This window comes from Myotis daubentonii, chromosome 1 (assembly GCF_963259705.1).
Source record: "Myotis daubentonii chromosome 1, mMyoDau2.1, whole genome shotgun sequence".
Lineage (NCBI taxonomy): Eukaryota > Metazoa > Chordata > Mammalia > Chiroptera > Vespertilionidae > Myotis > Myotis daubentonii.
This window is the reverse complement of record NC_081840.1, coordinates 88922275-88938661: the sequence shown is the minus strand read 5'-3', so window position 1 is coordinate 88938661 and position 16387 is coordinate 88922275. Positions and strand designations below refer to the sequence as shown.

At 44.2% G+C, this 16387-nt stretch overlaps 1 protein-coding gene across 4 annotated transcripts in view; it reads left to right on the top strand.

Annotated features, from left to right (window-relative positions):
- The first annotated feature begins 3161 nt into the window (after nucleotides 1-3161).
- Nucleotides 3162-16387, top strand: part of SNX6 (sorting nexin 6) — an 80874-nt gene continuing 67648 nt past the window's right edge. For 2 of the 4 annotated variants that reach the window (XM_059710435.1, XM_059710443.1), the window contains exons 1-2: nucleotides 3406-3451; nucleotides 6291-6427. In XM_059710435.1, coding sequence (XP_059566418.1) covers nucleotides 6371-6427 — 57 coding nt within the window. In that variant the 5' untranslated portion in view covers nucleotides 3406-3451; nucleotides 6291-6370. Of the gene's footprint in view, nucleotides 3246-3403; nucleotides 3452-6290; nucleotides 6428-16387 lie in introns of those variants that run through there. The other 2 variants (XM_059710426.1, XM_059710417.1) reach the window with 2 other exon arrangements.

Genomic DNA, 16387 nt, shown 5'->3' with positions numbered 1-16387 from the left:
GCATCTAGGTCTTTGATGGCACCAGGAAGCTACTGATTGTACTCTTCCTGTAGACTTCTTAATTTTTTTTACTTTCTTATTGTGAGATAATAAATTTCCTTACTGCTCAAGTTTATTTGAATTGACTCTTTTGTTACTTGACATTAGGCATCCTAATAATATAGCACATCCTGGAAGAAAATGGGGTTCTGCAATCTTCCTATAGAGAATTTTGTAGCATAACTCCCAGGAAGAAGGAGGAAAAATTAGGACCCAAAGGTCATCCAAAACAGAATAGGGTCTCCTAGATTTGAGAATGTGAGGAATTGATAAAAACATGTCTTGGTTAAAATTTCTTTGATCAGAACATGATAAAAGGAATTAAAGTTTTCTTCTCCATGTAATTAAATAATTACTATTTCAAACTTTTAAATATTTTTATTGATTTCAAAGACGAAGGAAGAGGGAGAGAGAGATAGAAAATCAATGATGAGAGAGAATCATTGATGGCTGCCTCCTGCACACCTCGCAATGGGGATCGAGCCTACAAACCTGGGCATGTGCCCTGACTGAGAATGAACTGCGACCTCCTGATTCATAGGTTGATGCTCAATCACTGAGCAATGCCAGTTGGGCTATTTCATACATTTAAAGTATTTCTTTAGATAAAAATTGATTTTTGTTTGACAAAATGTTCAAGGCAAATACAATTTTTTATTTCCAAAATTTAAAAGTAACTCTGCCTAAACCGGTTTGGCTCAGTGGATAGAGCATCGGCCTGTGGACTGAAAGGTCCTAGGTTCGATTCCGGTCAAGGGCATGTACCTGGGTTGCGGGCACATCCCCAGTAGGAGATGTGCTGGAGGCAGCTGATCGATGTTTCTCTCTCATCGATGTTTCTAACTCTCTATCTCTCTCCCTTCCTCTCTGTAAAAAATCAATAAAATGTATTTTAAAAAAAATAAATAAATAAAATAAAAGTAACTCTAATTATTCTCTAAAACTTTACTATTTTCTAAATCTTCCAATCACTTGTTTTTGAAGCACACTGTTGGTAAACTATTTGAAGTTATAGCATTTTACGTTCATGTAGCTAAATCTTTGAAGTAATCAGATTGTGACTCAACATACCTTTCTTTTTAAATTTATATAAAAGTAGATAATTTTAGAGAAATCTATCAAAACAAGATAAAAATTGATTATTTGGTTAAAAGTATTAGAGGAGTGGTTCAGCTTTAATATCTTCTTGATTTATTTTATAAGTAGTAGAAAAATCTGTTACGTGAGCTTATCTTAATTTCTTTTCTTTTGATATTCCTTAATTGTAACTGGCTTTTTGATAGCTGTAAGTATTATTACTGATAATTCCTTTTTATCATTCACAAAAGATAGCTTGAGACCTATGCTCAGAAAGGAAGGCTCAGGTATTAATGAGCTACTTAATTATTTCAAGGTTGTGTTCTCATGAGTTTTCAGCTACTGATTTTAATGACAGCAACTACTATATGCTTTATTAAATCATTTTAGTTGGCTACACATATTTTCAATTATGTCCTTTTTCATAACTAGTAATTTTTAAATTTAGCATTTGAGAATTTCAATGTTTCTGGACTTGGCTTAAATATTGAAGTTTAAAGCCCTTAATTAATGATCAGAGCTCTTTGAGGTGGTCCTATATGACACTTCTTGACCTTTGTCCACAAGGACACACCTGATCCTCCCATCAGTTGTACACATTAATTGTAGCACCGCTCTTCTCTCTCCATCTAGGAAGTGGAGCTTTACAGGCATTATCTTCAATCCAGAAATAGGTCATTAGGACATATTGGCATTTTTTATAAGCAACAAATTACTGGAACATTCCTTCTGACATTTCATCATACTACACTGATTCTGAATGATGCTTCATGACTCCCAATGGAAAACACTACTCTAGTACTTATTATAACGCACTGGGTAACAATAAACAAAAGACAAAAAATAAAGTCATCCCCCTAATATTGGAAAATAACCCTTTTGGGGCAGTAACTTAATCTCTCTATGCCTCAGTTCTCCTTATACACAAAATGAAAGCTAAAAATTCTCATGGAAAAATTAGTAAATTTAATATTACTGTTTTGAGAGCTTCCATTCAGTAGGATAGAACAAGGGGCCTGGCAAAACGCAGAGAAAATAAAATGTGGAGGGCCTGGAATCATCGGCTGAGGAGTTAGATTTTTACATATGGAGACTTGTAACGATTATTGAACAGGCAGTAGTGTAATCATCAATAATATCTGTATCTCAGGAGGAAAACGGGCAGCAGTGTGTAGAATGGAGGAAAGAGATATGGAAATAAAAAAAAGTTAAGAGAATCTTGCAAAGATCCAGAGGAGATACGCTGAGGGCAATTGCTGTGGAAGGACGTTGTGGGGAGGAATGGGACCAGTTGAAGTAACAGCAGGTAATCAATTACAGAAGCAATCGCATTTGGTTACTAGATGGTGTAATGAAGGAGAGGCAGGATTTGAATTGGACTTTGAGCTTTCTAGCTTTAACACCTAAAGATGCCATTGATTGAATGGAAGCACAGGATTGCTTGTGTGTGTGTGTATAGGTAAAGTGGTCCGATGTTAAGGAATGGTTTTGCCTTGTTACTTGAACTGCCTGTGGACGCCCGTGTGATGTACACAGCTGGACAGCTGAAGTAGGTGTGGGGACATTTCTTGGTGTAAAGGAAAGGAGCGCTCATTTTTATAGCGCTCAACCATTAGCGCCCCAAACTCTCAGGTAGTTATTTATTACCTTGCCAGCAGTAAAAACTTGATTACAGCCTGACTGCTGACTGTTAAGGCCCTTGGTTCCCACAACTTCTCCGGCAAAACATTAATTGTGATTAATTATCCTGTGGCACAAGACAAAGATTAGATGACTTATTGCGGCTTCCGGAGGGCGCTTGCTTGGTTTTTCGCCGCAGCCCTCAGGGAAAGAGAACTGGACAGCTCCCCCAGGGGCCCTCAGCCCGGCGGGGCCAGAGCCCGCCGTCCTCTCGCCGTCCCCCGCCAGTGGGTCTCGGCCTTGGGTGCTCCGACCTTTGGCAGAAAGCCCCGCCTCCCTTCTTCCCGGCCGGCAGACCCCAGCCGCGGCGGCGGGTGGGCGGGGCTGCGTAGAGGCTCCGCCCCCGGGTCGCCCCGCCCCGCCCCGCCCCTCCCGCCGCCGTGGTCTCCCTCCGGCCCCGCGGTGCGGAGCGCGCCTGCGCTGGCCCTCGCCTCGGAGCAGCCATGATGGTGGGTGTTCTCTAGCGGCGCTGAGCCCCCGGCGCGCGGTGGGGGCCGTGGGCGCGGGGCGGGCTTGGGGGCCTCGCCGGCCTGGCACTAATGTCTCCCTTTGTGTCTCCCTCACTCCGTCCTTTCCCCGGGCGCGCCGGGCCCCTCCGACCTCGCAGGAAGGCCTGGACGACGGCCCCGACTTCCTCTCGGAGGAGGACCGCGGAGTAAGTTCTACCTCCTCGTTCGCGGGACCCTCCCTCCCCCGCCGTGGCCCGGGGGTGTGGGACGCGGAAGGGTCCGGGGTCGCGCGCCACCCCTTCCTCGCCGGCCTCCTTTCAGTTTCCTCGCCACCCCGCGCCCCGCCCTTCTGCAGCCCTTCCTCCCTCGGGGACGCTGGGTTCTGATTTCCTGGAGACCCGCGGCCCCTGTCTGGTCCCCGCCCCGACTCGGACCCCCGCAGTGGACCTCCTCCCCTCCCCCCGGGTCGGGGCGTAGGTGAGGAGGGGGAGGCCGGAGCGGGACTCCCTCCCCTCGCCACTTTGGGGGGCTATGAAAACCCGTGCTCAGACCTTCCTGGCGGCACCCTCACTTTCCCCGTGCGGACCTCTTAAACCCGCGCCCGCCCACCCTTCTTTCTCTCTAAAACTGGTAATAAATAGTACGGGCTTTTCTAAATTATTCTTTGCGAGGGATGCTGCACGCACCGAATCTTAACTCTTCTCCACTATCCTACCAGATTTTGCAAAGTGCTGGCAGCACTTTTGTTAATGTCCAAAAAAGCGCACCCTTGCAGAGTTAACCTTGTTTTGAAGTGAATTGCATTCCACTTCAGAAAGGACCTTCGGGATTCCGACTTCTCCCGACCACCCTCCCCACCCCCCTTTGCCTTTGCTGACGGGTGGTGATCGTTACAGTGCCTTGTGCAAGTGAACACTTGGAAAATATTGATATATGATGATTGCAGCTCAGCAAGGTTCCGTGGTTCACTCACCTTTAACAGCCTGCACTTTGGTTTTCCATTTTGATTTTACTTACTCATCTTAGGCAATGTGAGAGACACATCTGTTAGTCGATTTGGGGCAGGTGATGAAATATTTTTAGGATATTATTGGTGTTTTTTTAATAATAGGTAGCATTCACTGATGACCTTTATAAAGCTTGTAAATGATAAGACAGATGCAGAAGGTGCTGCATACTTTTATTTGCTAGATGATGAATTAATGAATTTCTCAGTTTACACAAAAGCATCATTTAAAACTTTAGCGCAAAAGCCTCATATAGTATTTCTGGTTATTTCTAAAAATTGTAGTTTGATTAATTTTAAAATGTGTGTGTGTAAATGTGTATATATATATCTTCTGGGATAAGATAGTGGAGTTAGATGACCACTTATATTTTGCATTTTATTTTCTAAAATATGTTTTTATTTTAGAGCCAGAGGAAGGGAGAGCAGAGAGAGGGATGGAAACATCTATGTATCAAATATTCATTGGCTGCCTCCTGCACGCCCCCTGCTGGGGATGGAGCCTGCAACCCTGGCATGTGCCCTACCGGACTGTTTTCAAATATAAAGTATATGGCCTTTTACTTATTTAGATAACAGCTTCATCATATTTTTGTGGTCTCCCAGGAAAAGCAAACGATTTGCTTCCTGGTAAAAATCTGACTAATGTTCAGTAAAAGTTTCAATTTTTTTAGTACTTATATTGATGTAGAGTATTTTCCAGTGAATATTTGTGTTCCTGGCTTTATGCCTTTGGTAAGATTTGCTTATAGAACTGGAACCACTTAAGTAATGTGTCCAAAAACTTTTTTCATGTATTATTATAAAATTAAAGGTAGAAGAGGACAAAGAGCATGCCTGACCAAGAGGCTCTTGTAGAATCTTGTAGATGAAAATAGACAAACATTACCATAAATTAGAAAGCACTTATAATGCCATGATGAATATGGATGTATGTCCAGTTCTTCCTTATTTTTGTCCTGTGGAATTGATAAATCATAATAACAATAATAATAATAGCTGGGTACTGTGTTATAGCACTGTCGAGGCATCATCTCATTATATTATATCATTTATCCTTGTGAAGCTTTTAGTATTCCCTTTTTACGGATGAGAAATCTGAACCTTAGAGAAAGTACGTAGTCTCAGATCACATGGCCAGGATAGGAGTGAGAGAGGTGGACTTCAAACCCATGTTTCTGACATCAGACACAGTGCATGTGTTTCTCAAAGGGGGCTTGAAACACTTGTATGGTAATCGCCTAGGCCCTAGGGGTTTCAAAAACAAGTTTTCGGGTCTGTGCCCTCATAAGTAAGTCAGTCTCTTAAGGGAGAAGGACAGAAAACTACTTTTTAAACAAGAACCCAAGAAGATTCCGCTGTGCACTGAGGTTGATTATAGCTGAATAAAGTTATCCTGCTGTTTCCTCATTTCAGGAATAGAACTATCTAGCCTTTTAAATTTCTTTGTGTCGTACTTGTTCTGATAGAAATAGATTGCCATAATCAGAATTTTTAGACATTGCACCTATGTTTTGGATTACCTTGTTCAGCCTTTAATAGTCTTGATAGAGAAAAAGCATGAAGTGCATATTTGATATAAACTGCAGAGGGGACATCACAGATTCAAAAATAATAATGTAAGCATTTCATACAGAGCTGCAAGTAAGCAAAATTAAAGTCAATATGTTTAAATATATTTTTAAGCAGCCTTGAATTTTCATCATGATATTTGAAATAGAAGAGAACCTTACAGTCTCAAGAAAATATTGTTTTGTAGAAACTCAAAAAAAGACTTTAAAAATACACAATAACAAAAATAATTGGCCACATGAATCTCTTTAGCCACGGCTCTACATAATAGGGGATTTTTCATTTTTCACAGATGAAGGCCTTTTAAATTTAACATTATATAGTAAAGAAATGAGCCCTTTGAACTTGACACATTTGCTCTGATGTGCTTGTTAAATAAGAGCAGTGGATGCCTATGTGATGAAATAATTCTCTTAGCACTTGATTTGAATTTAAATAATATGTTTATTGTTTCAAAATTACTTCAGGTGGCGTATCTGCATCTCTCCTGGACTCCTAGCTTTGTTCCTCCCTCTGTATTTCTTCATAATGTCATCATTTTCCAATCATGCAGGCAAAAAATCCGAATCATATCCTCCATCCCCATATCAGAACAGTCACTGAGGCAAGTTAATTTCACCTCTGAAATGTTCTGTATCCTATCTTCCAAATGGTGTGTGTCGTATCTTTCATTTGCATGGCCCCAGTGAAGGTCTCTGCTATTTCTTGCCTAGATTGTGGCAGTACATGTCATTGGTCTGTCTGCAGTCTTACTACTTTTAAATCCAGTCTTCACATTACTTCTAGTTACCTAACTAAAATAATTAAATCATATGGCACCACTAGCCAAAAAACGTGGACCCAATTCTTCTTGCAACAAGGTCCAAACTCCTTAAGCTAGCATTAAACACCATTCATAACCCTTTAAGGCTGGCTTCATTTCTCAGTATGTCCCTCCAGATACACACACTCTAGGCATAGTCTCTCTCATCTACTTGTCACTGCCCAAGCATCTTTCTCTGTATTTTACTGTTTTTTGTTTTTGTTTTTTTAATATATTTTTATTGATTTCAGAGAGGAAGGGAGAGAGAGAGAGAAACATCACTGATGAGAGAGAATCGTTGATTGGCTGCCTCCTGCACGCTCCCTACTGGGGATCAAGCCCGAAACCCGGGTGTGTACCCTTGATCGAAATCGAACCCAGGACCCTTTAGTCCATAGGCTGGCGCTCTATCCACTGAGCCAAAACAGCTAGGACTGCACTTTCTTGTTTTTGTCTACTTTTTTTTTAATTTGTTTTTTATTATTTTTTATTTTTTTATTGTTTTTAGAGAGAGGAAAGGAGAGGGAGAGAAACATTGATTTTTGTTGTTCAACTTATTTATGCATTCATTGGTTGATTCTTGTATGTGTCCTGACCTGGGATCCAACCCACAACCCTGGCACATCAGGATGGTGCTTGAACCAACTGAGCTACCTCACCAGGGTTGTCTACACTTTAATGCCTGCTTTGTGCATGCTTTTCAGTGTTGTGAAGTGCTGTATTTTTTTCCTCACCCTTTTTTTTTTCCACTTGAAATTTGATTTATCTTTCAAGACTTGGCCCAAATATCTGCATTTTCTTTTGTACCTGCACAGCATTTAGCTTGAATACATTCCACGTTTATTGATAGTTATTTTAGGTAAAAATGTGACATAGATTGTGTTGGCAGAGGATAAGAAGATGAATGTTGGCAGAGAAAAGGAGAAAGTTTTTGCCCTGAGACCATCAGTGTAATGAGGAACTTACAAGAAAGTGCTTAACTTTGTTGAAGTGGGAGTAGTGAAGATCTAATGATAACCACATACAATATAACATTTACTGCTTGCCAGGGACTTTGATATATTGATTCAATTATCATCCCTGTGAAGTAGCTGCTACTATTATTCCTACTTTGGAAAGTAAAACTGGGGTTTACAATTAGCTTGCCCAAGGTCACATAACCAGTATGAGCTGGATTCAAACTCAGGCAGCCTAACTCTAAGTCCTGGGGTAACCATTATGCCATCACCTAAAGAAGCTAATCCTTAAATGTTGATCAGGAATTTTGTGGGAAAATTTGCTAATATATGTAGATAATTTGGTCCCACCTGGAGCACTTGTTCTTACCGGAAGCAGGGTAGATATGGATACTACAGGTAGAGTGGACAGTACATAATGATAAAGGCTCCAAGCAGTGGGAAGTCCAGGGGATTTGAACCTGAGTAAGACCTATGCCCAGGTGAAATTAGCATTGCAAATGCTCTGATATTTAGGGGGAGGGGTGGGGAGAGGGTGGATGGACTCTTTCAGAAAGCAAAGAAACCAGTCAATAGATCATTGCAGTAGGCCAGATGAGGTGGAACTAAGGCAGTGGAAGAGAGGATGGAGGGGACATAACAAAGAGATATTTAGGAGATAGAATTGACAAGGCATCGTGACTAAATAAATACATGGGCTGGGCAGAGGAGAAGGAGAAAATGAGGAATATATATATAGAAGAACAGAGTTAGAAGGTAGATAATAAGTTTGGTTTCAGATATGTTAGCTTTCAAGTGCCTATGTGACATCTAATCTCTTACCTGCTAAACTAGAATGTCAGGTCTGTATAGGTGAGGATTGTGCCTTTTTATTGCTCTACTCCTAGCACCTAGGACAGTGGCTGGCACATTGAAGATACTAGGTTGTTTAATAAGTGAAAACATCCAGGGGAATATGTCTGGTTGGTAACTTGAAATTGTGATTGGGAACTTAAAATAAGAGGTCTGAGTTGAAGATAATAATTTAGGAGTTATTAGTCAAGAGTGGCTGCCCTGCCCAGCTGGCATGGCTCAGTGGTTGAGCCAGGAGGTCACAGTTCAATTCCCGGTCAGGGCACGATCCCCAGTATGGGGTGTGCAGAAGGCAACCAACCAGTGATTCTCTCTCATTATTGATGTTTCTATCCCTCTTCCTTCCTCTCTGAAACCAATAAAAATATAATTAAAAAAAAAAAAAAGAATGGCTGCCCTGGTCAGTTTGTCTCAGTAGATAGAGCATTGGCCTGCATACTGAAGCGTCCTGGGTTCAATTCTGGTCAAGGGCAGGTACCTCAGTTGCAGGCTCCATCCCTGGCCACACCGATGGGGGGTGCCAGAGCATGCAGGGGGCAACCAATCAATGTGTCTCTCACATCGATGTTTCTCTCTCTGTCTCTCCCCCTCTCTTAACATTCTCTCTGAAAATCAGTGGAAAAATATCCTTGGGTGAGGACTAACAACAACAACAAAAAAGAATGGCTGAGATTGCCAAAGCCAAATAGCACCCAGGGGAAACCAACATTTAAAGCCCAAGGGGAAGAAATGGATAATTGGTGGAGCTGAAGGGAGTAAGAGCAGAATAAGAGGAGCCCCAGAAGTTAAAAGAGTAGCCCTAGCTGGTTTTGCTCAGTGGATAGAGCCTCGGCCTGCAGACCAAAGGGTCCCAGGTTTGATTCCAGGCAAGGGCAGGTACCTCGGTTTCAGGCTCCTCCCTGGCCCAGGCCCTGGTCAGGGCGTGTGCAGAAGACAACCAATCAATGTGTTTCTCTCGCATCAATATTTCTCTCTGTCTCACTCTCTTCCACTCTCTAAAATCAATGGAAAAATATCCTCGGGTGAGGATTGAAAAAAAGAAAAAAGAGTTGTAAAGAAGCGGCCAGAATGATCACCAAGGCAAATAGTGCAGAGAGGTCAAGAAGACTAAAAATTACTGGATTTGGATATTAGGTACTCAGTATGTGAAGAAGGTTTTGTGAGACCAAGGCTACCTTGACTAGAAGAACAGTGTATGAGCAGGTCCTGGAGCAGACAGGAAGATTGAAAGCTCAGGTGGACAAACATTTTGGCCCTCCACAGGACAGCACTTCTGAGAATGTGGAGAAGATGGTGAGGCTAGCTTTATTTGTAGAAAGGTTTATTGGTGCATCTGAGGGAAAAACAGCTGCTAGTGTTTATTTCTTTGGGATGTGAGAGGCAAGATCACTTGTTGAGAGTGGAGGTGGAAATGTCATAAAGTGTTGAGTTGGTAAAAGTTTGGAGTAGCTGCTGAAGGAAATCAGAAGGGGAGCAGAGCAGATCTGCTCAGGATTGTCCAAAAGTTTGAAGAGCCTAATGCAATTTGGAGACCAGTAATTTGTAGTGGATCAGTATAAACAATTATGAGTTTTGTCTGGCCACACTTAGCGGCTCAAAAAGAAAAGAAAGTTGCCCTGGCCAGTGTGGTTCAGTTTGTTGAGCATTGTCCCATGCACCAAAAGGTCTCCAGTTCTATTCCCAGTCAGGGCACATGCCCAGGTTTTGGGTTTGTTCCCGGTCAGTGTACGTACCATCGGGGTGAATACCAAAGGCAACCAAGTGTGTACCAGAAGCAACCAGTTGGTGTTTCTCTCTCTTTGTCTCTCCCCCTCCCTCTCTCCCTCTCTCTAAAAAAAAAGAAAAGAAAAGAAAGGTGATGGTCAACAGATCCTGTGTGTGGGAATTTGCAAGCCAGATATGGCACAAGAGCAATTCAAGTTGACAGAACCAGTAAGAAAGATATTGGAAAGATATTTGTGACATAGGGAGTGGATTAGAAAAGGAAGGAAGCAGCAAGGGGGCTAACAGATTGGAAATATATGGAAAAGTCACAAGGCTGGAGGGATTGATAAGGTCAGATTGTACACAATAAAAATGGTGGGAGAGTGCTTTATTACATAACTAGAAGCCCGGTGCATGAAATTCCTGCATGGGGAGGGGAGGAGGGTCCCTCAGCCCTGTCTGCATCCTCTCCAATCCGGGACATCCCTCTCGCAATCTGGGACCACTGGCTCCTAACTGCTCACATGCCTGCCAGCCTGATCCCCCTAACTGCTCTCCCCTGCCAGCCTGATCCCCCTAACTGCTCTCCCCTGCCAGCCTGGTCCCCCTAACTGCTCTCCCCTGCCGACATGATCGCCCCTAACCACCTCTGCCTTGGCCCCGCCACCATGGCTTTGTCCGGAAGGTCGTCCGGAAGATGTCTGGTCTAATTAGCATATTACCCATTTATTAGTATAGATATTGTCTTCCTCACTACTACAAATTTCTTGAAGGCAAGGTTTTTTTGTTACCCTTATATCCTCTACCTAAGGCCTAGGACAGTGGTTTGCATATATGTGCTAAAAAAAAAAAAAAAGGTTTATTGAATAAATGCATATCAGTATATTGTCTAAAGAGTAAAAGTTTATATGTGTACTACCAGTAATATAACTTTGACCTGGAAGGAACACATAGCAAGACACCATTAGTACTACTCTAGTAATGTTTTATTGTTTCTGGTATGGTCCATGAGAGGAAATCTAGTTGCAAATGCCAATTATGACTTTTCTCTAGCCACCTTCAGCATCTCAAAATGTAAAAAAAGTTGATGGTTGAATTGATCCTATATGTATGAATTTGCAAGTCAGTTATGGCAAAAGAGCAGTGGGAGTTGAGACCAGCAAGAAAGACATTGGAGTGACCTATCATGGGACCCTAGTAATGTTTTGTTGTATCTGGTATGGTATATGAGAGGAAATCTGGTTGCAAGTGCCAGTTTCCAGAAGATCTGTGTATATAAAAGGCTATGCTAAGTGTCCATCTGGGTAATGACATCACGTAGCAACGCCTGGCTTCCTCTCCCTAGCGACTAGCCTCCTTGCAGTTTCTTCAGCCCAGGAACACGATTTGCTTTACAGCCTGGTGGAAACATTTTACACTTTAACCAAATGTCTTGGAAGCATTTTCATGTACCTCATCTCATTTGGTCCTCACAGAAATCCTGGAGTAGGTAAATAGGAGACTCGGTGTAATCATATTTTCTTTTCATTGGCTGGAAAATGGAGACTTAGAAAGCTTAGAAACCTGTCCCGACTGAAAAGAAGTAAGAAATGGTGGACCCTGAAAATGACCAGGCTTTCTCACTGCACAGAATATAGTCAAACACTGCTGCAGTCAAATATTTTACCCTTTGTTCTCTCTGCGTGATCTACAATAATAATCTGCTTTGTGTTGATATTTACTGCTGTGTTGCTGACAATTACCTGAAAGAGAAGTTGGGGTGCTTCACTGGGCTGGAAAAAGTTTAGCTACATCAGAAAGCAGGTCTAATTAACACATTGTTTGCAGGTAGTTTTTATCGCGTGCTAACAGGTGGCACAGGCCATTTTTGCTAATTTTTTGCACAAATGGCAACGTTCAGTAAAATTACGATAACTTTAGTTTACGTATTTATACATTACCCGCATTCTACCGCTAGTCTATAAAAAACCTATTAATACGTGTCCCGCGCTCTACTACACTGGTAGAACGTATAAATTCATAAAACCTGTAAATACGTTTCCCGCACACAATGTGTTAAGCAAATTTGTTCTATATCTGTAAAAGGCTAGGTTGACTCGCGCATGCGTGATACATATAAAGCTCTCACTGGCGCCAATCACACGAGTGTGTTTCGATCTGTCACTGTCAATCGTGAATTTGGTTTAACACTTCTGTTATAGAAAAAGGGTGAATAGAAATATTAAAACATTTCTTCTAAGTAATTTCCTTTCAATATGCATGAATTCATGCACTGGGCCACTAGTCTAATCTAATAAAAGAGAAACATGCAACTTGACAGTACCTCCGCTACACCCATCAGCCATGCCCACCAGCCAATCAGGAGCAAATATGCAAATTAACCCAACTAAGATGGAGGCGGCCACGGAGCTGGAGCGAGCACGAGGCTTGGGTTGCCCCCGGCAGTGGAGGAAGCCAAGCTTCCCACCTGCCCTGCCAGCCCTGAGCTCTGCTCAAGGCTGCAAAGTTTCAATTCTAGAAGATAAATAAATCCCAGATACCTGCTTCCAGCCGCAGCCGTGGCCAGCCTGAAAACGGCCCTCAGCCCTTCACCCAGGCTGGCCAGGCACCCCAGCGGGACCCCCACCCCCACCCTGATGGGGCTGTGGGCAGCCTGCAAACAGCCATCAGCCCCTCACCCAGGCTGGCCAGGCACCCCAGTGGGACCCCCACCCTGAATGAGGTGTGGACAGCCTGAAAACGGCCATCAACCCCTCACCCAGGCTGGCCAGGCACCCAAGCAGGACCCCCACCCTGATCCAGGACACCCTTCAGGGCAAAACAGCCGGCCCCTACCTGTGCACCAGGCCTCTATCCTATATAATAAAAGGGTAATATGCAAACTGACCCTAACAGCAGAAAGACTGGGAATGACTGGTCACTATGACACACACTGACCACCAGGGGGCAGATGCTCAATGCAAGAGCTGCCCCCTGGTGATCTGTTTGCTCCCACAGCAGTTCTGCTCAGCCACAAGCCAGGCTGAGGGCTGCCAGCACAATGGTGATGGCGGGAGCCCCTTCCGCCTCCTCATCAGCACTAAGGATGTCCGACTGCAGCTTAGTCCTGCTCCCCGCTGGCAAGTGGACATGCCCCGAGGGCTTCCGGGCTGCCAGAGGGATGTCTGACTGCCAGCTTAGGCCTGATCCCCCTGGGGAGTGGGCCTAAGCCAGCAGGTGGACATCCCCCGAGGGGTCCCAGACTGTGAGAGGGCACCGACTGAATTGAGGGCCCCTCCCCCCCCCCGCCCCCCCAGTACACAAATTTTTGTGGACTGGGCCTCTAGTGTATGTATAATCAACCATTGATTTGACTGCTGGGTATACAGGACTTCCAAAATCATAACTGGGCTAGGAGTTAAATAGATTTTAAATTTGACCTGAATTAGTGAGTTTTAACAGAATTTACTTCTGTCTCTCTCTTGGATTTTTTTAAATATTTTTTATTGATTTCAGAGAGGAAGGGAGAGGGAGAGAGAGATGGAAACATCAATGATGAGAGAGAATCATTGATCAGCTGTGTCCTGTGCACCCCACACTGGGGACCAAGCCCACAGCTCTGAGCATGTGTCCTGACCAGGAATCAAACCATGACCTCCTGGTTCACAGGTTGACACTCAACCACTGAGCCACACCAGCTGGGCTCTCTTGGGACTTTTTTTTTTTTTTTTTAATTTTATAGCAAAGATGGAGATTTATTGAAGAACCTCTTGGGACTTTTTTAATTGATTGTACCATAATTACCTGAAAACAGTTTCTTAGTCCTGTTACGGTTACTACCTTTCTTTCTTTCCATTCAACAAATATTTGTTAAGAGCTACCCCAAAATCTTTGTCCTCGAAGAACTGGCATTCTAGTCAGAGAAGACCATTAAAAAACAATAAATAAAATATAGTAAATGGTGAATAAGTGCTATGAAAACAATGACGTAGGGAAAGGGATTGTTGGGGTTTGGGAGTAGCTGCATTTTTCATAGGGGGCCAGGCAAAGCTTTTATGAAGTGATACTTCATAAAGACAGGAAATGATTAAGTGAGCCATGTAGATAGGTGTCTGGTGTGGCAGCATGTCTGTGTGTTCATGGAACAACAACAAGATCCTATGGCCAAGCTTCAGTGAGCCAGAGGAATGGTAGGTTAATAAGGGACCATGTCAGATGCAGATTATATGGGGCCTGGTGAGCCTCTGTAAGGACTTTGGCTTTTCTCCAAGTGGGAACCTCGAGTTTTGAGCAGAAGAATGATTTCTAGTTCAATGGGATCATTCTGGTGGCTGTATAAGGAATCCTATATAATAAAAGCCTACTATGCAAATTGTCCGACTGGGAGTTCGACCACTCGCTATGATGCACACTACCCACCAGGGGGTGGCATGGAACATGGCGGGTGTCAGTGACGCGGTGCTGGCAGTGGACGGCAGTGGAGGCACTGCCGACCCAAATGGGCCCCGACGAGAGTAGGACCGCAGCGGGATGGTGGAGCAGGTGAGCAGGTGGCACCAGGCCAAGGCGGGTGTGAGCGGGGGCCCGATCGCCCCACCAATCGCACCACAGATGGCAATCAGCAGCCGTGGCAGCAGGGGGCAGGGGGCCCGGCCCCAACTGATCACCCCGCAGGCAGGATGGTGGAGCAGGTGAGGGGGCAGCGCCAGGCCAAGGCAGGTGCCAGGCGGGGCTGCGAGACTGGGGGCGCAAGCTGGGGCCCAATCCTTGCAGGCCACTCCAAGGGATCCCACCTGTGCATGAATTCGTGCACTGGGCCTCTAGTCTACTTATATAAAAATCTGGATGTAACATCACATCCAGAAGCTCAACCAACCGGAAGGAAGTCAGTCCTGCAGGGGTCGTCTTGGAAACGGCTGCGCCCTCCCCCAGCTGTTTCCCAGAGGGCGAGGTTTCAGGCAGGAACCCGCCCTTGGAGCGGAGCGTGGAAGTACTGAGTCCGGCCTTCAAACCAGACCCTGACAGTAGGGAGGAGGCAGCCCCATTCCTCACAGAATCTGCTGTTGGATAGCTTGCTGTCAGTGGCCTGCCAGCCAGGAACCCCATTCACCTACACCCCGGACCCTGACAGGAGGGAGGAGGGAACCCTATTCCTCACGGAATCAACAGGTGGCCAGCTTGCTGTCAGGGGCCTGCCAGCTAGGAATCCTATTCACCTGCATATCTGTATAAAGTTTTAATACATTATATTAGAGGTCGTGGTGGTACTGTTTTATCCACAGCATCTACAGGAATTGCTGCAAATTTACTTCTCAGTGGAAGCACCTTTCATTCCCAATATAAATTACCAATTCCATTAAATGAAACTTCAATTTCTAGACTTAATATAAAGAGTGAAGTTGCTAAAACTATTAAAAAGGCCCAACTTCTCATTATTGATGAATGCACCATGGCACCCAGTCATGCTGTAAACGCCATAGACAGATTACTAAGAAAAATTATGAGTCTGAATGTTCTATTTGGTGGGAAAGTTCTCCTTCTTGGAGGGTTTACTTCTTGACTGTTTATAAAAGTAATACATGCATATTTTGGAAAATTGGGAGAATTAAAGAATATATATTGGTAAAGAAAATCCACTGCTATTCACATTTTGTTGTATTTCTTATAAGCCATTTATGTATACACTAGAGGCCCGGTGCACAAAAATTCATACACTTGGGGGAGTCCCTCAGGCCTGGGGAGGGGCGGGCCTAAGCCACTGTCTGGCCTCCCTCTGTGGAAGGCAACCAGGCCAGCCCTGCCCCCCCACCACCTCAGCTGCCACCACCACCACTGGTGGACTCCCTCTGCGGGAGGCTACTGGGCAGGCCTATGAGGGGACGATGCTGGCCAACGTGCAGTCAGCCCTGCCCCCCCCAATTGCCCCTCCGCCACAGCTGATCACCACCAACCCCCCCCCCCCATCACTGTCCCCTCCCTCTACCCCCTGGCACACACCTTGGCTGGCCTGGCCCTGCCTGCTCACTGGCCCTGCCCCCTGCCAACTAGTCATTCCGCCGTTTGGTTGATTTGCATAGTACGCTTTTATTAATAGGACTTTTTAAAATATAATTGTAATTCTAAAGTACAAACAATTTTGTTTCCAGCATTTTTTCCATTTACATTGTAAGTGAAATTTGGAATGCTAATGACTAAGTGAGATTGGCAAAGTAAGTTCTGGGTTTTACATCTAGAGTATTTGAAGTAGGTTAGTTAATTAGACTTTAAAAAT